The sequence below is a fragment of the Monodelphis domestica genome, chromosome 3 (assembly GCF_027887165.1).
Source record: "Monodelphis domestica isolate mMonDom1 chromosome 3, mMonDom1.pri, whole genome shotgun sequence".
Classification (NCBI taxonomy): domain Eukaryota; kingdom Metazoa; phylum Chordata; class Mammalia; order Didelphimorphia; family Didelphidae; genus Monodelphis; species Monodelphis domestica.
In genome coordinates this window covers 17,796,257-17,822,751 of record NC_077229.1, presented here as the reverse complement: position 1 = coordinate 17,822,751, position 26,495 = coordinate 17,796,257, and the positions used below count along the sequence as shown (strand labels likewise).

The following is a 26,495-nucleotide window of genomic DNA, read 5'->3' as shown; positions in this document are numbered from 1 at the left end:
GGGAAAAGGAGATAAATCTTATCTTTCTCTTTAAGTCAAACTCTCTTCTATAAGGACTACATTTACATCTAATTATATATATTAATATGTGGGGAAAATGTTTTGTGTAACTCTCATAAATTGTATCATCATAAGAGTAGTTAGAAGAAACATGCATAGGGAAAGATTGGGGAATCAAGAAGATTTGGGGAAAGTTGGGGCAAAAAAAGGAAAAGGGAGGGGGGAACCGTGATAATACTAAGATTAACTTCAAGAAATAGGGGGGGAATCAATAGAATAAACTTTCCCATATAAAGATACACATGGGAAGGGGAGGGGAAGAACTCTCATATGAGAAGGAGAGGAAGAGAGCGTGAAGTGGAAGTACTTAAACCTTACTCTCAGTGAAATCAAATCTGAGAGGGAAGAACATCTAGATCCAGTGGGATCCTGAATTCTATCTTATCCATTAGGGCAAGAAAGAAAGGAAAATTAAGGAGGGGGAGGGGGGAGGGAGCACAAAAAGGGAGGGAAGGAGAGGGGGGAGGGGAAGGGAGCATAAAAAGGGAGGGGCTAGAAAGGGAAGCATCTCAAGGGAGGGGACTAGGGGGACTGACCTAAAGTAAATCACTGGTTCAAAAGGAGAAAGCTAAAGAAGAAAGGTCAGAACTAGGGGAAGACATCAAAATGCCAGCGAATCCACAAATAACAATCATAACTTTGAACGTGAATGGGATGAACTCACCCATAAAACGCAGACAAATAGCAGATTGGATTAGAACACAAAACCCTACCATATGTTGTCTTCAAGAAACACATATGAGACGGGTTGACACTCACAAGGTTAGAATTAAAGGTTGGAGTAAGACCTTTTGGGCCTCAACCGATAGAAAGAAGGCAGGAGTTGCAATCATGATATCTGACAAAGCCAAAGTACAAATAGACCTGATCAAAAGGGACAGGGAAGGTAAATATATTCTGCTAAAAGGAAGTATAGACAATGAGGAAATATCACTAATCAACATGTATGCACCAAATGGTATAGCATCCAAATTTTTAATAGAGAAACTAGGAGAATTGAAGGAGGAATTAGACAGTAAAACCATATTAGTGGGAGACTTGAACCAACCACTATCAAATTTAGATAAATCAAATCAAAAAATAAATAAGAAAGAGGTAAAAGAGGTGAATGAAATCTTAGAAAAATTAGAATTAATAGACATATGGAGAAAAATAAATAGGGACAAAAAAGAATACACCTTCTTTTCAGCACCACATGGCACATTCACAAAAATAGATCATACACTAGGTCATAGAAACATGGCACTTAAATGCAGAAAAGCAGAAATATTAACTGCAGCCTTTTCAGATCACAAGGCAATTAAAATATTGATCGGCAAGGGTACATGGAGACCCAAATCAAAAATTAATTGGAAATTAAATAACATGATACTCCAAAATCGGATAGTTAGAGAAGAAATCATAGAAACAATTAACAATTTCGTTGAAGAAAATGACAACGGCGAAACATCCTTTCAAACCTTATGGGATGCAGCCAAGGCAGTACTTAGAGGAAAATTCATATCCCTGAGTGCATATATTAACAAATTAGGGAGGACAGAGACCAAGGAATTGGAAATGCAAATCAAAAAACTTGAGAATGAACAAATTAAAAACCCCCAGAAGAAAACCATACTAGAGATCCTAAAAATTAAGGGAGAAATTAATAAAATAGAAAGTGACAGAACTATTGAGCTAATAAACAAGACTAGAAGCTGGTACTTTGAAAAAACAGACAAAATAGACAAAGTACTGGTTAATTTAATTAAAAAAAGGAAAGAAGAAAGGCAAATTAATAGCATCAAGGATGAAAAGGGGGATCTCACCTCAAATGAAGAGGAAATTAAGGCAATCATTAAAAACTACTTTGCCCAACTATATGGCAATAAATTTACCAATCTAGGTGATATGGATGAATATTTACAAAAATATAAATTGCCTAGACTAACAGAAGAAGAAATAGTTTTCTTAAATAATCCCATATCAGAAATTGAAATCCATCAAGCCATCAAAGAACTGCCTAAGAAAAAATCCCCAGGGCCTGATGGATTCACCAGTGAATTCTATCAAACATTCAGAGAACAGTTAACCCCAATATTATACAAACTATTCGACATAATAAGCAAAGAGGGAGTCCTACCAAACTCCTTTTATGACACAAGCATGGTACTAATTCCAAAGCCAGGCAGGCCAAAAACAGAGAAAGAAAACTATAGGCCAATCTCCCTAATGAATATAGATGCAAAAATCTTAAATAGGATACTAGCAAAAAGACTCCAGCAAGTGATTAGAAGGGTCATCCACCATGATCAAGTAGGATTCATACCAGGGATGCAGGGCTGGTTCAACATTAGGAAAACTATCCACATAATTGACCACATCAACAAGCAAACCAACAAGAATCACATGATTATCTCAATAGATGCAGAAAAAGCCTTTGATAAAATACAACACCCATTCCTACTAAAAACACTAGAAAGCATAGGAATAGAAGGGTCATTCCTAAAAATAATAAACAGTATATATCTAAAACCATCAGCTAATATCATCTGCAATGGGGATAAACTAAATCCATTCCCATTAAGATCAGGAGTGAAACAAGGATGCCCATTATCACCTCTATTATTTGACATTGTATTAGAAACACTAGCAGTAGCAATTAGAGAAGAAAAAGAAATTGAAGGCATCAAAATAGGCAAGGAGGAGACCAAATTATCACTCTTTGCAGATGACATGATGGTCTACTTAAAGAATCCTAGAGATTCAACCAAAAAGCTAATTGAAATAATCAACAACTTTAGCAAAGTTGCAGGATACAAAATAAACCCACATAAGTCATCAGCATTTCTATATAATTCCAACACAGCTCAGCAGCAAGAACTAGAAAGAGAAATCCCATTCAAAATTACCCAAGACAAAATAAAATACTTAGGAATCTATCTCCCGAGACAAACACAGGATCTATATGAACACAACTACAAAACACTTTCCACACAACTAAAACTAGACTTGAACAATTGGAAAAACATTAACTGCTCATGGGTAGGACGAGCCAATATAATAAAAATGACCATCCTACCCAAACTCATCTATCTATTTAGTGCCATACCCATGGAACTCCCAAAAATTTTTTTTACTGATTTAGAAAAAAACATAACAAAGTTCATTTGGAAAAACAAAAGATCAAGGATACCCAGGGAATTAATGAAAAAAAATACAAAGGAAGGGGGTCTTGCAGTCCCAGATCTCAGACTATATTATAAAGCAGCGGTCATCAAAACAATTTGGTACTGGCTAAGAGACAGAAAGGAGGATCAGTGGAATAGACTGGGGGCAAGCAACCTCAGCAAGACAGTTTATGACAAACCCAAAGATCCCAGCTTTTGGGACAAAAATCCACTATTTCATAAAAACTGTTGGGAAAATTGGAGGACAGTGTGGGAAAGATTAGGCTTAGATCAACACCTCACACCCTACACCAAGATAAATTCAAAATGGATGAATGACTTGAACATAAAGAAGGAAACTATAAGAAAATTAGGCGAACACAGAATAGTATACATGTCAGACCTTTGGGAAGGGAAATACTTCAAAACCAAGCAAGAATTAGAAAGAATTACAAAATGCAAAATAAATAATCTGGATTACATCAAATTAAAAAGTTTTTGTACAAACAAAACCAATGTAACCAAAATCAGAAGGGTAGCAACAAATTGGGAAACAATCTTCATAAAAACCTCTGACAAGGGTTTAATTACTAAAATTTATAAAGAACTAAATCAATTGTACAAAAAATCAAGCCATTCTCCAATTGACAAATGGGCAAGGGACATGAACAGGCAATTCTCAGCCAAAGAAATCAAAACTATTAATAAGCACATGAAAAAGTGCTCTACATCTCTTATAATCAGAGAGATGCAAATCAAAACAACTCTGAGGTATCATCTCACACCTAGCAGATTGGCTAACATGACAGCTATGCAAAGTAATGAATGCTGGAGGGGATGTGGCAAAGTGGGGACATTAATTCATTGCTGGTGGAGTTGTGAATTGATCCAACCATTCTGGAGGGCAATTTGGAACTATGCCCAAAGGGCGATAAAAGACTGTCTGCCCTTTGATCCAGCCATAGCACTGCTGGGCTTGTACCCCAAAGAGATAATGGACAAAAAGACTTGTACAAAAATATTCATAGCTGCGCTCTTTGTGGTGGCCAAAAATTGGAAAATGAGGGGATGCCCTTCAATTGGGGAATGGCTAAACAAATTGTGGTATATGTTGGTGATGGAATATTATTGTGCTAAAAGGAATAATAAAGTGGAGGAATTCCATGTGAACTGGAACAACCTCCAGGAAGTGATGCAGAGCGAAAGGAGCAGAACCAGGAAAACATTATACACAGAGACTGATACATTGTGGTACAATCGAAGGTGATGGACTTCTCCATAAGTATCAATGCAATTTCCCTGAACAATCTGCAGGGATCTAAAAAAAAAAATACTACCCACAAGCAGAGGATAAACTGTGGGAGTAAAAACACAGCTGAAAAGCAACTGCTCGACCACAGGGTTGGAGGAGATAAGACTGAGGAGAGACTCTAAATGAACACTATAATGCAAACTCCAACAACAGGGAAATGGGTTCGAGTCAAGAACACATGTGATAACCAGTGGAATCATGCGTCGGCTATGGGAGAGGGAAAGGCGGGGGGGGGGGGGGGGGAGGGAGGGGAGGAAAAGAAAACGATCTTTGTTTCCAGTGAATAATGTATGAAAACGACCAAATAAAATAATATTAAAATTAAAAAAAAAAATAAAAAATAAATGAGTTACTGCTAAAAAAAAAAAAAAAACCCCAGCAGAAAACCAAATTAGAAATCCTAAAAATTAAGGGAGAAATTAATAAAATCGAAAGTGATAGAACTATTGATTTAATAAATGAGACAAGAAGCTGGTACTTTGAAAAAACAAACAAAATAGACAAGGTACTGGTCAATCTAGTTAAAAAAAGGAAGGAAGAAAAGCAAATTCACAGCATTAAAGATGAAAAGGGGGACAGCACCTCCAATGAGGAGGAAATTAAGGCAATCATTAGAAATTACTTTGCCCAATTATATGGCAATAAATACACCAATTTAGGAGAAATGGATGAATATATACAAAAATACAAACTGCCTAGACTAACAGAAGAGGAAATAGAATTCCTAAATAATCCCATATCAGAAATTGAAATCCAACAAGCCATCAAAGAACTTCCTAAGAAAAAGTCCCCAGGGCCTGATGGATTCACCTGTGAATTCTATCAAACATTCAGAGAACAGTTAATCCCAATACTATACAAACTATTTGACATAATAAGCAAAGAGGGAGTTCTACCAAACTCCTTTTACGACACAAACATGGTACTGATTCCAAAACCAGGCAGGTCAAAAACAGAGAAAGAAAACTATAGGCCAATCTCCCTAATGAATATAGATGCAAAAATCTTAAATAGGATACTAGCAAAAAGACTCCAGCAAGTGATCAGAAGGATCATTCACCATGATCAAGTAGGATTCATACCAGGGATGCAGGGCTGGTTCAACATTAGGAAAACCATCCACATAATTGACCACATCAACAAGCAAACTAGCAAGAACCACATGATTATCTCAATAGATGCAGAAAAAGCCTTTGATAAAATACAACACCCATTCCTATTAAAAACACTAGAAAGCATAGGAATAGAAGGGTCATTCCTAAAAATAATAAACAGTATATATCTAAAACCAACAGCTAATATCATCTGCAATGGGGATAAACTAGATGCATTCCCAATAAGATCAGGAGTGAAACAAGGATGCCCATTATCACCTCTACTATTTGACATTGTACTAGAAACACTAGCAGTAGCAATTAGAGAAGATAAAGGAATTGAAGGCATCAAGATAGGCAAGGAGGAGACCAAGTTATCACTCTTTGCGGATGACATGATGGTCTACTTAAAGAATCCTAGAGATTCAACCAAAAAGCTAATTGAAATAATCAACAACTTTAGCAAAGTTGCAGGATACAAAATAAACCCACATAAATCATCAGCTTTTCTATATATCTCCAACACAGCTCAGCAGCAAGAACTAGAAAGAGAAATCCCATTCAAAATCACCTTAGACAAAATAAAATACCTAGGAATCTACCTCCCAAGACAAACACAGGAACTATATGAACACAACTACAAAACACTCGCCACACAACTAAAACTAGACTTGAACAAATGGAAAAACATTAACTGCTCATGGATAGGACGAGCCAATATAATAAAAATGACCATCCTACCCAAACTTATTTATCTATTTAGTGCCATACCCATTGAACTACCAAAATACTTCTTCACTGATTTAGAAAAAACCATAACAAAGTTCATTTGGAAGAACAAAAGATCAAGGATATCCAGGGAAATAATGAAAAAAAACACATATGATGGGGGCCTTGCAGTCCCTGACCTAAAACTATATTACAAAGCAGCAGTCATCAAAACAATTTGGTACTGGCTAAGAAACAGAAAGGAAGATCAGTGGAATAGACTGGGGGAAAGCGACCTCAGCAAGACAGTATACGATAAACCCAAAGATCCCAGCTTTTGGGACAAAAATCCACTATTCGATAAAAACTGCTGGGAAAATTGGAAGACAGTGTGGGAGAGACTAGGAATAGATCAACACCTCACACCCTACACCAAGATAAATTCAAAATGGGTGAGTGACTTAAACATAAAGAAGGAAACCATAAGTAAATTGGGTAAACACAGAATAGTATACATGTCAGACCTTTGGGAGGGGAAAGGCTTTAAAACCAAGCAAGATATAGAAAGAATCACAAAATGTAAAATAAATAATTTTGACTACATCAAACTAAAAAGCTTTTGTACAAACAAAACCAATATAACTAAAATCAGAAGGGAAACAACAAATTGGGAAAAAATCTTCATAGAAACCTCTGACAAAGGTTTAATTACTCATATTTATAAAGAGCTAAATCAATTGTACACAAAATCAAGCCATTCTCCAATTGATAAATGGGCAAGGGAAATGGATAGGCAGTTCTCAGATAAAGAAATCAAAACTATTAACAAGCACATGAAGAAGTGTTCTACATCTCTTATAATCAGAGAGATGCAAATCAAAACAACTCTGAGGTATCACCTCACACCTAGCAGATTGGCTAACATGATAGCAAAGGAAAGTAATGAATGCTGGAGGGGATGTGGCAAAATAGGGACATTAATTCATTGCTGGTGGAGCTGTGAACTGATCCAACCATTCTGGAGGGCAATTTGGAACTATGCCCAAAGGGTGCTAAAAGAATATCTACCCTTTGACCCAGCCATAGCACTGCTGGGTCTGTACCCCAAAGAGATAATGGACACAAAGACTTGTACAAAAATATTCATAGCTGCGCTCTTTGTGGTGGCCCAAAACTGGAAAATGAGGGGATGCCCATCAATTGGGGAATGGCTGAACAAACTGTGGTATATGTTGGTGATGGAGTACTATTGTGCTAAAAGGAATAATAAAGTGGAGAAGTTCCATGGAGACTGGAACAACCTCCAGGAAGTGATGCAGAGCGAGAGGAGCAGAACCAGGAGAACATTGTACACAGAGACAAACACACTGTGGTATAATCGAACATAATGGACTTCTCCATTAGTGGCGGTGTAATGTCCCTGAACAACTTTCAGGGATCCAGGAGAAAAAAAACACCATTCATAAGCAAAGGATAAACTATGGGAGTGGAAACACCGAGAAAAAGCAACTGCCTGAATACAGAGGTTGAGGGGACATGACAGAGGATAGACTCTAAATGAACACTCTAATGCAAATACTATCAACAAAGCAATGGGTTCAAATCAAGAAAACATCTAATGCCCAGTGGACTTATGCATCGGCTATGGGGGGTGGGGGGGGAGGAAAAGAAAATGATCTATGTCTTTAACGAATAATGCTTGGAAATGATCAAATAAAATATATTTAAAAAAAAAAACAGAATCCTACAATATGGTGTTTACAAAAGGTATATATTTGAAGCAGAGAAATATACACAGAGTAAATGTAAGGGGCTAGAGTACAATCTATTTTGCTTCAACTAAAGTAAAAAAGCAGGGGTAGCAATTATAATCTCACACAAATCAAAAAGCAAAAATAAATCTAATTGAAAGAGATAAGCACGGAAATTATGTCTTGCTAAAGATGCCATAAGCAATAAAATAATATCAATACTATGCATATATATATATATACATCAAATAATATAGCATCCAATTTCTTAAAGGAAAAGTTAAATGAGTTACAGGGGGAAATAAACATTAAACTATACTAGTGGGGGACCTCAACTTTCTCCTCTCAGAACTAGATAAATCTAACTAAAAAATGGGAGTTTTCAAATGAAGAAATGAAGTTATTTATAGTCATAAATTACTATTAATTAGAGAAAAGCAAATTAAAACAACTCTGGGGAAAACCTCACACATATCGGATTGGCTAATATGACAGAAAAGAAAAATAATAAATTTTGGAGGAGATATGGGAAAATTGGCACCCTAATGCCTGTTGGTGAAATTGTGAACAAATTCTACTCTGGAAAGCAATTTGGAACTATGCCCAAAGAGCTACAATGCTAAGCATAGTCTTTAATACAGCAATACCACTACTAGTTCTGTATCCAAAAGAGATTTTTTTAAATGAGAGGTTGGGAGGACCTATTTGTACAAAAATATTTATAGAAGCCTTTTTGTGGTGGCAAAGAATTGGAAAGTGAGGGGATGCCCATCTATTGGAGAATGGCTAAACAACTTGTGGTGTATGAGTGTGACAGAATACTACTGAGCTATAAGAAATGATGAGCAAGATGATTTCAGAAAAAAAACTTGGTAAGACTTACATGAACTGATGAAAAATGAAGTGAGGAGAACCAGGAGAAAATTGTACATAATAACAGCAATATTGTATGATGAACAGTTGGGAATGACTTAGCTATTCTCAGCAATGCAATGATCCAAGAGGACTCTAAGGACTCATGATGAAAAATGCCATCTGTCTCCAGAGAAAGAACTGATGGAATCTAAATGTAGACTAAAGCATACTATATTTCACTTTCTTTTTTCTTTTTTTTTTTTGTTTTGGATTGGTGTTTTTTTGCTCAAGTCTTCTTCCATAAAATGACTAAATTTCTCTTAGGGAGTGGGAAGGGAGGGAGAGAATTTGGAGTACAATTTTTTAAAGAATGTTTAAAATTGCTTTTACATGTAATTGTGGAAACAAAATATTATTTTTAAAAAAGAAATTTAAATTGGTATAAATATATAACCATTACCAAAAAAATTACAAAAACTGGCCAGACTAAGTCAGACTCTTTTCTTTCCATTTTCTTCTGCTCACAGAGGATGAAGATCACTCACAGTTCTCCCACAATGTAAATGCTATGAACTGAACCGGGAAAAGGCTTACTCCATTACTCCTTCTTTTACCCTGGCTACACCAAATGGGTCTGTGGCTATTTGTTTTTGTCCTGTGTTATTTGTCATCAGTTTCAGATGCTAGCAGCAATCCCCATTGGCCCTGGGAATTTGAGCCATGGTGACCTTGGAGCCAAGATTCCAGATGGGATGCTTCAATTAGCCTGGAAGAGAAGCCTAGAAAAGCCAAGGAGCCTGGGAGTTGATCCTGAAGGGAGCTCTGGACTTCAAACTGAGGGCTGTACTCTATAAGAACTGAGTTAATCTGTAAACCTAATCTCCTAACCTCCTTCAGAGGCTGGGATGATATGGAGGAATAAGGTTGTGTATTTATGATTATATTTTTGAAGTATTAATTTGTAAAATTTAATCTTACGGTTCAAATTTAAATACAACTGGAGTACAGGGGACTCCACTTTTATAATTCCAATAGCATTATCTATGGGGACTGGGGTCATTGGCAAGGAGACTAGACACCCCAAAACCTCATAAGAGTACAAGAGAACCCTATAGGAGGGGTGAAATGTAACATACTTGGACTTAAGGCAGTTGGGGACAAGGATCCATGTCACAGAGCTTCATTATCTACTGGGCCACTTCAACTATATATTTTGTTTTGTTTTGTTTTGTTGGTTTTTTAAAATCCTTACCTTCCATATTAGAATCAAGACTAAGTATTTGTTCCAAGGCAGAAGAGTGGTAAGGGTTAGGCAAGGGGGGTTCAGTGACTTGCCCAGGGTCACACAGCTATGAAGTGTCTGTGGTCAAATATGAACCCAGGACCTCCCATCTCTAGGCTGGACAACAATGAGCCACCTAGCTACCCCCTCACTTCAACTAAATTTTAATTTTGTTCTTTCCCCTCCCTCCAGTTCCTGACTAACCCAGATTAACTGTTCTCTTTTTATGAAGATTTGGTATTTCACCATCTTTTGGGGCACACGACTGTTCAACTGTCAACCCGATGTTTTTCTGTCTTCAAATTTTATTCTGTGTTCCAATTGTGGTGCTACTAATTCTTACCCCTACAACCCATCCTCAAATCAGTGTCTTTTGCAAATCAATTTTCTACATATGGGTACCAATAATGTGTTCTTATCTAAATGCTCTACCCATGATGCACAAACTGTACTAACTTCCCTTTGGGTTACATGTGGCACATCCCTTGGTAAAATATCTCTAAACTTTTGCATTATTTTGCTACTAAATGTTAAGAAGGGACATAGTGGGGCAGCTCTTTGGTACAGTGATTAGAATACCAGGGTTAGAATCAGGAAGTCCCAAGTTCAAATCCAGTCTCAGATACTTACTACCTCTAAGACTCTGGGCAATTCACTAAACTCTGTTTTGCCTCAGTTTCCTCATCTGTAAAATGAGTTGGATAAGGGAATGGCAAACAATACCAGTATCTTTTCCAAGAAAATTCTAAATGGGGCTATGAAGAAATGGATACAACTGAAACAAATTAACTACAAGATAAGAATGGAAATGTCCAGGTATAGAAACACAATTGTTCTTGCCATTATAAGTCATTCTGCAAAGGATTTTCTTACCTGCAATGACATTCTCTATTCTAAAGTTTTATTTCTAATTCCTTTGGGACAACTTTGCTCCTAATTGACTAGAAAATTACATTCTGCTAAATCATTCTACATGGTCAGGCAGGTCAAACTCTTCCCACAACCAATAAAGTATAGACCTTTCCTCCAAAATTGTTGGTTCCTTTTGCCCCAAAGCACTATCTTTCCTCAGAAATATTTTCTAGGAAGAAAGAAAACAAACTTCCTTCTTCAAGGTGAATATCTTTTTAATTAACAGATTTCATGAGAGACAAGGACAAAAGACAAAGGCCAGAGGTCATCATCTCTGTGCCAGCTACCATTCATTCATATACCCAGAAATCTTTGGGGTATACTAAATTTTTTTTAGCTCAAAGCATCTTTCTCTAAACATTGGCCATTCCAATCATTTCCATCCCATTTGTCTATGCTTTGGAATATTTCATGCCTAGAGTGGATGACATGAAATTCTTGCCTTCTCCTGGAGCTATTCTGTTTCCCATCCTGGAGTTTCCTCCAAACTTTGGATACTTCATTCTGACTGGACTTGATGTGGCTGGGGAGGAATCGGGTCTCAAAACTCACTGAACTGAAGGAGTCTAACTCCAATCCCACCTGCTCTAAGAGTAACTAACCTTAGATCTTAAGGACAAAAGGAATTCACATCTTCCCTGGATGCCAAATTTTTGTATTAAGAACCATTTCAATAAAAAAGACCTATTGGGTTTTTCCCCTATAGTTCAATAATTTGAAAAATTCCAATTCAAGCTCTTGGTAGAAACCATCATTGTCTTCAACTGATCTCTTAGAGAAACTTTATGACCAACAACCTAGGGGCATGAAACATTTTTAGTACCCCAGGAGTTTGTTTTCAGAATAGAGTTATCCAGTTTTGCTGATTAGAAGTGAAATATGACCACTTAAGATAAAAGATCAAATCTGTCAGACCTAGATATAGAAGCATTCCTAATTTGACAGAGAAAAAGATGTCCAAATGAATCAACTTTCCCTTGCTAAGTAGAATTCACTGACCCAAGTAATGCTTACTTACATTTTTAAAACCCTTACCTTTCATCTTAGAATCAATACTGTGTGTTGATTCACCAATACACAATCAATACTGAGTGGTAAGGGCTAGGCACTTACCCAGGATCACATAGCTAGGAAGTGTCTGAGGGCAGATTTGAACCCAGGACCTCCCATCTCGAGGCCTGGCTCTCAATTCACTGAGCTACCCAGCTGCCCTCCATAACTGCATTTTATAGAGCAATATTCCATGGTACAAAAATGCATGATTTAAGTTTTGGGCTTTTTGCTTCATTAGAGCAATAGCTATATTAATATTTAATCATCTTTGGAGATGATCTATCTTCCTAGAAAACTAAAGGTTCCCTCTTTTGGTCTGCTCTGAGGCAAACATTCAGCTTTCCCCTCAAGATTCAACTGAAATAAACTAATGAAACTTCTCTTAAATAACAAAGGAACATTCCCACTTGTTCTGATACCTTTGAGCAACTAAGTGAAGTCCCTATACTGATATAGTCCTTGATCATAGGGAGTCAAAGGAAGTTAAGAACATCAGACCATAAACACTGTTAGAAGTCCTAATGTTTTGGGACACAACTGAGGCCCTAATGGCATATGCTTCCACACTGTGGAAAAAACTTCATAATATCCCACAGATAGGGAGAGGATGGGAAATGGACCTTTAATAGAAAAATACCTTCCAAGAATTCCTGATGAAAAAACCACAGCTGAGTAAAATATTTGAAATGTAAACACATAAGCCAACCAAAACTCAATAGGTACACATCATTTGTGCATTTGGGGGAACTAAGCAATAAAGTGAATGCAATTCCAATAGGTAGAGGAGATATTATTGTCCTTGCAGAATCTTATTCTTTTCAAGGATATCAATAGGCGTTAAGCAAAACAAACATGGGGCTTGGTTGTAATTTTATTCCCTTTTATTGGTTTGAAGAGGAGAAAGAAAAGGGCAAGGGAAAGGAATACAGTAAGGAAGAAATTTTTAAAAAGAGAGAGAAACCTAATTAGTACTTTGCATATTGTCTGGTCTGAGAAAAACTGAAAATATAGGGGAAAGAAATAGTAGAGGAGTGGGCATTTCATGAACCTTATTCTTATCTGAACCAGACAAAGGATGGTTGAAGACACAGACACACATACACCAACTCAACAGAGAGACAAATGAGGATGGGGAGAAGCATTAGGGGGGTGGTGTTGGTTAAGAACAGAGATAAGAGTTGGGGATGGGATCAACATAAGCAAAACAACTTTCAATTTCAGAGTGGATCATAAAGAGGGAATTAAATAAAAAGAAAATGTAAGAATCAGAGACTGAAGTCTGAGTTTTGTTGAGAGACCAAGGGCAGAGTAATAAGAGAAGACAACTACAATTAAAAATTATAAGTATTGATTGTATTTCCATTGCTTTCTTTTATGTAAAAAGGTGAAAGATTATAAGAGGTTTTGATGAAGAGAATTACATTAAATAATCACACCTATGCATTCAAATGGGGTAAACCCACCTATAAAATGGAGGGTAGCAGAATGGATTAAAAAAACAGAATTCAATAATATGTGGTTTGCAAAGAACACTTGAAACAGAAGGATTCATACAAAGTTAAAATGAGAGGCTGAAGCAGAATTTATATTGCCTCAGACAAATTTTTAAAAAATTGAGGTGATAACCATTGTCTTAGACAATGTATCAGAAAAACAAACATGGTTAAAAGCGATAAGCAGGGAAACTATATAAAGCTTTCAAACACCAGAAAAATACTTAACAGATATGCACCAAATGACATTACATCTAAGGAAACCCTAAGAAAAAATTTAACCAAATTACCAGGAAAAATAAACTACAAAAGTATAATTGTTAGAGACTTCAATGACCTTTTAGACCTAGGCAAATTGAAGAAAGAAAGAAACAAGAAAGAAGGTAAGCACTTGAATAGAACTTTAGAGAAGTTTTATATAATAAATCTCTGGCAATTAACACTTCACTGACCACAACTTAATAAACATTCTAATCAACAGTAGGTCTTTGAAGAAAAGAGTCAAACTCAGAGACTAAATTATTTAATCCTAAAGAATTGGTGAAATTACAGAAAGAATAGATAATTTCATCAAAGAAAAATGACAATAATGAGACAGCATACCAAAACTTTTGGGAAGAAGCCAAAGATCAGTGTACTGTTCATGCACCCCCCCCCAAAAAAAAACAGAAAAGCACCAATTTTTAAAAATATCATCTAAATAGGAAGAGTTGTTCAGTTGTATTCTAGTCCTATCTGACTCTTCATTACCCTATTTGAGGTTTTCTTGGCAGAGATTTAGTCTGACATTCCTTTCTCCAGCTAATTTTACAGATAAGGAAACTAAGGCAAAGGGGATTAAGTGAGATGTCCAGATTACACAGCTAGCTAATATCTGGGGCCAGATTTGAACACAGGAAGATGAGTCTTCCTTACTCCAGCCTGGGCACTCCAGCCCCAGGGCCATCTAGCTGCCCCCCAATAGAAAGAATAGAAATTCTAAGAAATCAAAAGAATTGATAGATAAATTAAAAACAAAACAAAAGCATGCTTTTTTCTTTCAGTGACAAAGAAAAAAACTATAAGTTGTTTTTTAAATTAAAAGATAAAAATTAGCTAACATGTTAAAAGAGAGAGAAAAACCAATTTTTCAATATTAAAAATGTAAAAAGGATAATTCACAAGAAATGAAGAGCAAATAAAAGATATTTTAGCAACTATTTTGCTCAATGAGATGCCACCATAACCTAAATAAGATGGATGACTGTTTATAATTACTATGCAATCACCAATATAATTTGGATTATCAAGGCCAGGCATTTGCTTGGCCAGGCCCAGTTGAAAGTCTCTGATCCTGGAGGTCAGTGTCTCAGGAATTTCACAGAATGACTTTGGTAGCTATTCAGGCTATTCGAGTCAAATCTGGGTTGTACTCTATCAGCAGATTCTCAGATTTATCCATCTCCCTGACCACAGTCCTCAGGGGCCTTAGCTAGCATAGTGAGAACTTTCAAGGCTCTAGAGTGAGGCTTCCTCTTTCTAATCTCCAGCATTTTTAGCAATAGAGGGATTGTCCTAGCACTGAGGGCGGCATATTTACCTGCACATGTGGGGATATCGATCAACACACAGGAACGTTTCCAAACAGCAGCTCAGAACCACACAGACGTACACCAATGCACTCACAAATGCACTGACCCAGGGATATACCCAGGGATAAACACACATACCCAGGGTCCAGATGGAAAAAGATACATGGAAATACACAAAAACATACTCCTATATGTTTAGCAACAGAGACATACATTATTAGAAATACATGCACAGGCCTTCAAATATCATCACCACAACATTGAGATTTCCCCATTTCCCCAGGACAGGTATCTTTCTGAACAAATGCTGGAAACTCAACTTCCCCTCTGTCTCGTGATCCCAGAGTGAATATTTGGGTTTGGGACAATGACAATAGGGTCTTACTAATGTCACTGGGTCTCAAGGTACCTTCTGTGTCCTTCCTAGCTCACCTCTCAAAGGCTTGGATCATTGCCAATGGTGGGTTAAAAAACTGAGTCAGGAATCACTTGATTATTATCTGAGATAGAGAGAGTTGAGGAGGGGGGGAGAGTCCATTCCTAGGTTTCCCCCAAGTTGGGATTAGATCTTGATTGGTCAAGTCTTTTCCCAAAAAAATTGAGGGCATCAATTACCCTAAAAAGATCTACAATGCTTCTCTGGGGACAGTAGAATCTGTTTAGGAGGAGTCACTGGAGGTACCCTATATCAAAATGGTAATGTCAGGCACTTTCTCCTTAGGGTCTTCCTACAGCCATTTCAGGGATACCCTCCCACCTCAGATACCCCCGCCCTCCAGTATCTACGTAGCATCTCACCCAAAGTAAGTTACCAATTGAGTTGATAAATTTATCTCCAAAAAGGCATCAGTGGTCAACAACTCCACTCTGGAAGACCCTGAATAATGCTCAAAATCCCAAGGAAGAAATTACTAATGGTGACATGTTAGGCACTGATTGAAGATACAGCTTTTAGGAGGGTCAGACATAACTCCCGCTGCTTCTGAATCCAGGCTAGAATTAGGGGGTTTATTCATAAGTCATGAAGATAGGATCAAAGATTTAGAGCTGGAAGGGACCTTAGAGCACATTTGTTCTAAACACTTCATTTTACAGAGCAGTAAACTGAGCCCCAGAGAAAGAACTAATGAATGGCTCAGAATCATATAGCTTAGGAAGGGAACCTATGTCCTTCTGCTATATAGATCCAGCATTCCTTCCACTTCACCAGGCTGCTTCTTCCAGGGATGAAGGACAAGTGAGAGAACTCATATAGAGTTATAGTCCCCCTTGCTCTTAAGGAAAGCCAACAGGATAAATAAACTTATTTCTTCTGTCACCAAAAAACATCCAACACCAACTCCCCCAACTCAAGTTGACATAACGTAAAAGAGACCAAAACTAACTGACCAGCTGTGTGGCCTTGGGCAAATCCTCTCACCTTCCTCTGAGCCTGTTCCATCATCCCATAAGTTGGGTTGGTTTTTTTGTTTTTTTGAGTTGGACTGATGGTTTCATTTGAATTGAGTATGAAAAAACACCAATATAAATTGACACCTGCTTTGCAATTTACAGAGTTGCCTAGAGTGATGAGAGATCAGACAACTTTCTTGGAGTCAAGGCAGTCCTGGATCCCAGGTCAATTCAACTCTTGGGCCAGCACTCTATCCACATCATACCATTGTTCCTTTTGTCCTCAACTATAAAATGGGAATAATCACCCTTACATCAGAAGGTTGGGAGACTGGTGCTTTGTATCTACACTCCTCATATGAGGCAGGCTCCAGCCAGCCTGTACCTAGTCACCCCATCCCAAGGGTTGGGGACATTTTAAATTGCTTTCCAAAGAGCACTGGAACCTCAGATGGCAGTGGAAATCTTTGGTCTTTCATTGTTTTCCCCATCTCCCCTGGCCTCAAGCCTCAAACTGCCCCTTCTCTTCCCTCCCCTCCTCCCTTCCAATAGTTCCCTGGCCCTCTGACCTGCAGTAGTCACCGTTGCAAACATCAGCGCCCCTGCTGCGTTGGCCAACACATCTATATTTGAGTCATTCAATAGCGACACCAGGATAGGAATGACGTTGTACTCCCACACTTTTTTCTTCCCATCCCGAGGCATGCTGGAGGAGAAAGGGTGTTTGTCAGCCAGTCCCAGGAAAATAGAGAGAAGGGTGCTTATGCTGTACTCTCCCCATCCCACCTCCACTTCCTTAGGGACCTCAGAACATAAGGACCTTTCAGGGTAGTATTAACAACAACAATAATTACTATAGAATTGGGAGGGCCTCAGTTCAAACCTATCCTTAAATACTTCCTAGCTGCATGACCTGGGCAAGTCACTTATCCCCAATTGCCTAGTCCTTACCACTTCCTTCTGCCTTTTACCAATACTTGTAATGATTCTAAGACAGAAGGTAAACATTTTTAAAAACTAATAAAGTCTAGCATTTATCAAGCCCTTTAAGATTTGCAAAACACTTTACTTTTGTTAACTAATTTGATCCTCACAACAACACTGGGAGATCAGTGCTATTACCAACCTCATTTTATAGACAAGAAAACTAAGGTACAGAGAGGCTAAAGTGGTCATCTGACAAGCATTTACTAAGTGTCCCAATATATCAGGAACTATACTAAATGCTAGGCATGAGTCACAATGTCAGTAAGTACTGGAGGATGGATTTAATCCAGATCTCTATGACTACAACACTCTTCTTCAAGTCCTAGCAGGAGGAGGGAGGTTTCAGGAGCAACAGTCCAGTGGAGTCCCCTTTGCTTTAGAGGTAGGGGGCACAATGGAAAGAGTTCAACTTTGACCTTGGAGTTAGAATACCTGAGTTGAAGACCAGGCTCTAATATTTCCTAGCTAAGTGACCATGGGCAAATTAATTTCCCCTCCCTGAGACTCAGTATCCTCATCTGTAAAATGGGAATAATTATATTTGCATTACTTGCTTCATGGAGCCATTATGAGAAGAGCACTTACTGAACTATCAAATATCCCAGAAATGGGAGCCCCTTCTCCTGGTTATCATTCATATTCTTGACCAAGTTGGAGCCAGCAGCCACTGGAAATCTCTGAGAGCCTCAATTTTCTCAAAGGGATCATAGGGAAAAGATGCCTATTCTGCCTCCTTCTAGAATTGTTGTGAGGGAGACTCCTGGGGTGAAACAATCCTCAGCAGCTCTGTCCCATCATGAGAATCCTCTCTAACCAATGATTAAAATATTGTCATAAAATGAATATAGGAGTGAAAGAACCAACAAGGAGACAGAGTGCAGAAACTTTCAAGAAAATAAAAACCCAAAAGGTAGCCAATGAATATCTGGGGACTGGGATGAGAGGAGAGCAGGCCCAGCAAGAAGCTGTAGCAAGTAAGGAAGAGCAAGCCAAGAGCACGCCAAACCCCCACACCCCACATCTGCCATCTGAGGTTCCAGAACCTACGCCTGAGCCAACATCCAGACCTTGAGACCCTGCCTGAGCAAATGAGAGGTTCAAGCCAAACCATATCCCTTGAAATTTAAAGCCTGTGAAGAAATCTGGAGCCCCAGGCCAGGGAATTCTAGTCTGGGCTTGGAACAAGGACTTAATTCATACTTCGGGTAGATGATAGTACTAAGTACTAAATACTGATCTTTTTGCCTAAAAAAAGGGCTGAGCTCCAATTCAGAACAATCAAAGGTGTGCCTGATTGGATCAAGTACACAGTGACCACCAAAAACTTGAGACTAAGCCTGAGGCTAGAATTTGATCAGACTCTGATCTGATCAACATCAGAGTGGGATCAAAAGCTTATACCTAAGTCTGAGCAAGTCTTTAAGCTATCAGTATCACAAGGATCAATTGAATTGTCTGGGGAAACGGCTCTCAGCCCTCAGACCATCACATCAACTCCCCAACCCTACCCATAATTAGATAGAAAAAATGAACAAACAGAAAAACCACCTAAGTCTAAAGAATTTTTATGGAGACAAAGATCAAGGTACATACACAGAAGGGGACAGCAAAAGCAAAGGAAACATACCCAAAGTCCAAAAGAAAAATATGAATTGGACACAGATTCTGGAAAAACTCAAAAAGGACTTTAAAAGCCAATTAAGAGAGGCAGAAGAAAGGTGAGAAAGAAATGAAAGTGATGCAAGGAGAAAGGAAACTGATACAAGAAGAAATGGGCCAATTAAAAAAGGAGAACCAAAAACTAACAGAGGAAAATCATATCTTAAAAATCAGAACTGACCATTTAGAAACTAATGATTCATGATAAGTCAAGAAACAATAAAGCAGAATCAAAGGAATGAAAAAATAGAGGAAACCATGAAATATCTTATTGAAAAATCAACTGACCTAGAAAATAGATCTAGGAGACACAATTTGAGAATCATTGGACTACCTGAAAGTCATGATCAAGAAAAATCTTGGATATCATATTATAAGAAATTATCAAAGATAACTGCCCAGAGATCTTTGAACAAGGAAATAAAATTGAAATTGAAAGAATCATAGATCACCTCCAGAAAGAAATCCTCAAATAGAATTGTTGAGGGTCAATACCATATAGATAGAAGACTCTAGAGTTCCTGAGGCAGCAAGGGAGGAGAGATCAGGAACTGTAGGAGCCTACTCACTCCCACATGGCAGCAGAACACCCAAGTCTACAAAAGAGCAGAGTAGAGGACTGGCTGAACTGTAGGAAACTATACACTCCCACATGGCAGCAGAGTGCCTTAAGCAGCACAGTACAAAGCAGGGGACCTGTCCAGCTCACAAAATAACAAGGGAACTGGTAACATGGGAAGCTGAATATAGCTGAACAAAACAGCTGCAAAGCTCCCCAGAGCAAAGCTGCCGAACCACCTCCTCAACAGACATGACATGGGAAACAGAGGCAGTTGGACCTACCCTAAGCACCAGGGAAGAATACTCTGCTAACTTGGAGCAATGTATCTTCTACTTTAGGAACAAAGAAGAACCTCAACATATATGTGTGTGTGTGTGTGTGTGTGTGTGTGTGTGATAAAAACACCCACTTTAAAAACAACCAAAAAAATACAAAATGTAAAAAAAAAAATATATATATATATATATATATATATAGCTAGAAAAATGAGCAAAAGACAAAAAAGAAAACTCTGACTTTAGAAAATTGCTTTGTGATAGGGAAAAACAAACAGAAAAAAGTCCTTGAAACCTGAGGTGACATACCTCAACACATTAGGAGCCCTGTGAGTTCAGTAAAATCCAATGATTAAGTGGCCAGGACACTAAAAATTTTTAATAAAAAATAAAAATAAGCAAGCACAGGAGAAAGAATCCAACTATTTTCCTGGGTTATATATGTATTAACATGCAAAACATATTTCTATACTGATCATTGTTATAAGAGAATACTCATATAAAACCAAAACCCCAAAATAAAACCATAAAAAATAATGTGAAAAATAGTAGGCTTTGATCTGCATATGACTCTAACAGTTCTTTCTCTGGATATGAATAGCATTCCCTGTCATAAGTCTTTTAGAGTTGTCCTAGATCATCGTATTGCTGAGAATAGCTGTCTTTCACAATTGTCCATCATATAATATTGCTGTTACTGTGTACAATGTTCTCCTGGTTCTTCTTATTTCTCTCAGCATCAGTTCACACAGATCCTTCCAGCTTTTTCTGAAATCAACCTGCTCATCATTTCTCACAGCACAATAGTATTCTATCACCAACATATAACACAATTCCTTCAGTCATTCCCCAATTGACGGACATCCCCTTAATTTCCAATTCTTTGCCACCACAAAAAGAGCTGTATATTTTTTAACAAGTAGGTCCTTTCTTCTTCTTTATGGACACATATCTTTGGGACACAGACTCTGTAATGGTACTACAATATCCATAAGGTATGCACAGTTTAATGGCCTTTTGGGCATGGTTCCAAATTGCCCTCCAAAATGGTTGACAACTCTGCCAATGATGCATTAGTGTACCAATTTTGCCACGTTCCCTCCAACATTATCTCTTTCCTTTACTATCATATTGGCCAATCTGATAGGTATGAGGTAGTCATTTTGTTTTACTTTGTATTTCTCTTGTCTAGAGGGATTTAGAACATTTGGTTTCATATAAATTTGAGAAATTAGACCTTTATTAGAGAAATAAGCTATAAAAAATTTTCCCAGTTTGATGTTTCTCTTTTAATCTAGGTTACATTGGTTTTGTTTGTACCAAATATTTTTAATTTAATGTAACCAGAAATATTCATTTTACATCTTATAATGCTCTCTCTCTCTTTTTTGGTCATAAATTCTTCCATTCTCCATAGATCTGACAGGTATACTATTCGATGTTCCCTTAATTTATTTATGGTATCACTCTTTATATGTAAATCATAAATCCATTTTGACTTTATCTTATAGAGTGTGAGATATTGATTTATGCCTAGTTTCTGCTAGATTGTTTTCAGGTTTTACCAGCAATTTTTGTCAAATAGTGAGTTCTTTCTCCCAAAACTGGGATCTTTGGGCTTATCAAAGTCTAAGTTGTTACAGACATTAACTGCCATGTGTTGATTACTTAATCTATTCCATTGATCAAACATTCTATTTCTTAGCCAGTACTACTTTACAGTACCATTTGAAATCTGGTACTTCTAGGCTACCTTCCTTGATATTTTTTCATTAATTTCATTGAAGAACCCAACTATTGATAGCTATTATGGGAACAGAGAAGATATCAGCTCAAACTCAGAGGACAGTGCAATAAAAACACCCACTTTAAAAACAACCAAAAAATACAAAAAATGGCCACAAGCTCAAAAAAGAGCATTTGGAAGATCTTTTAAAAGGACCTCAAAAACCAAATTAAGAGGAGTTGAGGAAAAATTAGAAGAAAAAGCAATGCAAGAAAATTATGAAGGAAAGAGCACCCAGATGGAACAAAAGAGATCCACAAACTTACCCACAAGAAAATAATGTACTAAGAATTAAAATTGGATAAGGAGACACTAATGATTTTCTAAAATAGGAAGAAATAATAAAGCAAAATCAAAAGAATGAAATAGTAGTTGAGAACATGAAACACACTATCACAAAAACCAACCTGGAAAATAGATCAAGGAGAAACACATAAGAATAGTTGGACTTCTGAAAAGTTACGCTCAAAAAAGAGAGTTTAAGCACAATGTACTCTAAGAAATAATTGAGAAAAACTGTCAAGAAATTCTAGAAGCAGAGGGTAAAAAAGAAATTGAAAGAATTAACTGATTGTCACCTCAAAGAGACCCAAAGATGAAAATGCATAAGAACAGAGCTAAGTTTCATGGCTCTCGGGTTAAGGAGAAAATACAAGCAACAAGGAAAAAAACAATTTAAATACTGTAGAGCTACAGTCAAAATAACATAAGACCTAGCACCCACAATATTAAAAGAATGCAGGACATGGAACACAGCATTTTGTAGAGCAAAAGAACTGGGATTACAACCAAGAATAAATATCCAGCAAAGAGAAACATAATTATAAAAGGCAAAAAAAGAATATTTAATGAACTAATGGAGTTTCAACTATTTCTAGGGGAAAGTTCAGAAATCAGCAGAAAATCTGAGCTATAAGAAATATATAAAGGTAATGAAAGACTAATCATAAGCAGCACAAAAGGTGAAGTTGATTTCTCTATGGGAAAATATCACCTATGGCCCCTAAGAATGGCCTGGGTATTTTGAAGGGGCATATATGGATGGAAGACTTAAAGTGGAAGTGAATGGAATGGAATGAGATAAAATGGCAGTAGAATAGACCAAGAGAAAGTAGGGTGGAATCGCATGTGGAAGAACTGCCATGGAGACGGGGAGGAGGGGGAAGAAGGTTGGTAGTACTAGAATCCTACTCTCATCAGACCTAGGACAAAAAGAGAACAATATACGCAATTAGAAGGGCAAAAATGTTCTTAATGTACAGAGAAATAGGAGGGAAGGGTATAGAATAAGGGACTAGGGAGGGGAGTACATATGAAGAGAAGGATCGTAAGGTGAGGGGATAGGGAGGAACTCTTAGGATAAGATAAGGGAGGAATTTTTAGAATTGAACACATGTCAAGAAGTAGGAGGGCATGATTTTGAGGATAAGGAAGGGATTTTTGGAAAGGTAGGGCAATTTGGAATTGGGAGGGTAAAGGGAGAAGTTAAGGGAGGATCTTTGGGAAGGGATGTGAATTGGAAAGGAATTGATCAAAGGAAATTGGACATCTGAGGAGGGATATAGCAAAAAGGAAGAGGGGAACAAACAGTGAGGAGGAACAGAATAGATGGAAATGTACAGCTAGTAACTATGACATTGAGTGTAATGGGATGAAATCACTCATGGAAAGAAAATGGATAGCAGAAAGGATCAAAAATCAGGACCTGATAAGGTGTTGTTCATAAGAAACACACTGAACATTAGAGACACAAAAAGAGAAGGTGAGGGGCTGAAGCAGAATTTGTGGTTAATCAGCCTGGGAACCTGTGAGACTTGAGTTTGGTCAAAAAACTGTGAGCTGTTCTGCATCTGCCTTTTGGGAAAGAGATTCCATAACCATCCCAGCTATGGGCAGCTGGGTCTCCTCAAGAAATTCAGTTCATCTATGTGGGTTTGGAGAGAAAGAGGAGAGGAGCGAGGGAAGGAGGGAGAGGAAAAGGGCAGATGATCTACATCAGGAAGTTTAAATAAATAACTGAAGGTGAGGCCAACTGCCAGCATAGGTTTCATAGGATTAAGAGTCAGTGGCAAGCTTCTCCATACTTAGAAAAGAATAATAAAGATCATTTAAGTCAACCCTGTTTTATTTATCAGAGGCAGAAAATGAGGCTCCAAAAATTTGGGTGAGTTGAACATGTAGAAGAGTCAGGATTTGAACTTAGGCCCTCTGACTCCAAAGCCAGTGCTCGGTGTACTGAACTACTGACTCCCTGAGTCATCTGAGAGGGCAGCTCATCCAATCCTGTCATGGCACAGATGTGGAAACTGAGGCCCAGAAAGTCAGCATTGACTGCCCACAGGCACACTAAAAAGCAGCTGACATTTACAATTAACTGAATTGCAGTATGAGCCTAAGTAAGATGCATCCTCCTTTACTCCCTCTCATAAGCCCAGGGAGAAAGAAGCCTTGTCAGGAAATCTAGGCCCATCCTTGGGGAAAAGGGTAACTTCTGTCAGACCTTACCACAAGGCCATCATGGTGCGAGCTGCTTTGCTTCGGATGACATCGTTCAGACTAAAGAGCATCTCATGAAGGATGGGCACTGCGTCGCTCTGGAGGGCCTGGGATGCATCCCATTGCAGGCAGAAGTAGAGAGTGTCCAAGAGGATCTCCTTGATTTCCTCCACTTCTATTTGTACCTTCTTCACCAGATAGGGAATCAGTCCACTCGCAATGATTGCATGGGCCCCTACAGGAGACAGGAGGCATAGGATCCTAGATTTAGAGGCAGGAGGCACCTCTGAGGCCATTTAGTGCAACTCCTTTTTACAGAGAAGGTAACGGAGGCCTAGAGATCTCACAGTGAGTAACAGCCAGGATTTGAATCAGGTGCTGATTCCCAATCCAGAGTTCTGACCAGTGTGCTCCAGCCTCTCCCATCCAACTCAGCCCAACCCTCTGGGAGCACCATCTTTCTGGAGGGGCAATTCCCAGATATTTCACTATGGGGGATACATTGGCCCAGCCTGAGCCTGTCCTCTAATCCTTGTAAAAATAACTGTATATTCATTTATCCAAGAGCTCCCCCAGTATCTGATTAGTGTGATCACCCAATCTTGATTCTCTAAGAGTAGGCCAGCAGAGAATGAACACTGACAGAGCTACTGAGGCTAAAAGGACAGGCCTGAGGCCAGAATGGACCAATATCTGATGGGAGGACCAGCCCCACCAAGCACAAAGAAGTTTCCATCAGGGAGGTGGGCAGGAGCTAAGTGAGGAAGGAAGGGCAGCTCAGGATTGTCCATCCCCAGTTACTTCGAACACAGCCCAAAAGGCAAGTTAGACTAAACCAGTGCATTTAACTTTCTCTCCCATGCCAGGATAATGTGATTGCCAGAGTCCTTCCCCCACACCAAAGACCTATAAGCCGAGAGCCCTTGGCCCCAAATAACCCACAGAGAGAGGAGGCCCCTGCCCTTTACTCTCAAGGAGCTCCTGCCAGAAAGGTGGCTGCAAGCAGAAACTTCCCCCTTGCTACCCAGCCGTCCTCCTTAATTGACTCCAAAGGGACAAAGGGGCAGGTTCATTAGCCTAAAGGTCCCAGTGTGCCAATTAGCAGTAATTTATTTATCCTGCCTCCAATAGCCTGTAGGAATAGGGCCTTTGAAAGTATCCTCGGAGCCTCCTTCTGAGCCTCCTGAGGACTTCAAAAGGCAGGTAGAGTGAGGGGGAGAAAGGGGATAAAAGCCAGCTGTCTGCAAGTGCAAATCAAGCTCCTTCAGCGGCTGATGGGCTGCTCACTGGACTGGGTGACATCTATCCTTTGGGAGTGTTTGTAGGCCGAAGGAGGGAAGAGCAGCTGCCTCTGTCTCTGAGGACCCCTTAGCAGTCTCCTCCACCAGAACATTTCAAACTGCAAGACCTTAAAGGCCACCTGATTCTTGTTGTACTGATGAGAAAATGGAATCTCTGAGAAGGGAACGATTTACTCCCTTACCCCCACCCCCACCCCTGAAGCCAAGGGTAGAACGAGGGATGTGAGCCTTCAACGGAGATGATGGGAAGGTCAGAGGTGGGCTGGGAATGGGAGAAGGAAGAATGCTAGAATCTCCGAGCTCAAGACCATCTCGTAACAAAATGATGGAGCATGTCGGTGAGAAGATGCCTGTGAGGCCATTTGAAGTAAGCCTCTGGTCAAGGAGCCCCTCTGATCAGTCACTCAGTTACCCACTAAACATAGGTAGCTCTCCCTGGAATCCAACATGTGTGCTAAGGGCCCAATTCAATCCTTGGAGCCAAACAGCACCAGTCATACACATCCTGGTCTATCCAGCTTGTGGAAGTGGCCATTATGCTTCACCTGAGACTCCTCTTTTCCAGACTAAACATCCCCAGCTCATCCATCCAGAAAAGCTGTGAGGGACTGGGGAATTAGATGGCTTGCTCAAGCCCTCACCCACATAGGCATAGCTAATTAGCTTAGCTAATATTTATAAAGTGCTTTACATATGTTCACAACTACAGTGTGAAATGGGCGCTATAACTATATCCATTTTACAGAAGAAAAAACTGAGGTAGCCAGAGGTAAAGTGATTTACCCAAGGTCACACAGATA

General features: G+C 38.6%; 1 protein-coding gene across 2 annotated transcripts in view; it reads right to left on the bottom strand.

Annotated features, from left to right (window-relative positions):
• Nucleotides 1–26,495, bottom strand: part of RSPH14 (radial spoke head 14 homolog) — a 262,764-nt gene that overhangs the window by 66,474 nt on the left and 169,795 nt on the right. For both annotated transcript variants that reach the window (XM_056821430.1, XM_001378857.3), the window contains exons 5-6: nucleotides 24,404–24,629; nucleotides 17,199–17,335 (exon numbers count right to left, since the gene is read on the bottom strand). In XM_056821430.1, coding sequence (XP_056677408.1) covers nucleotides 17,199–17,335; nucleotides 24,404–24,629 — 363 coding nt within the window. The remainder of the gene's footprint in view (nucleotides 1–17,198; nucleotides 17,336–24,403; nucleotides 24,630–26,495) is intronic.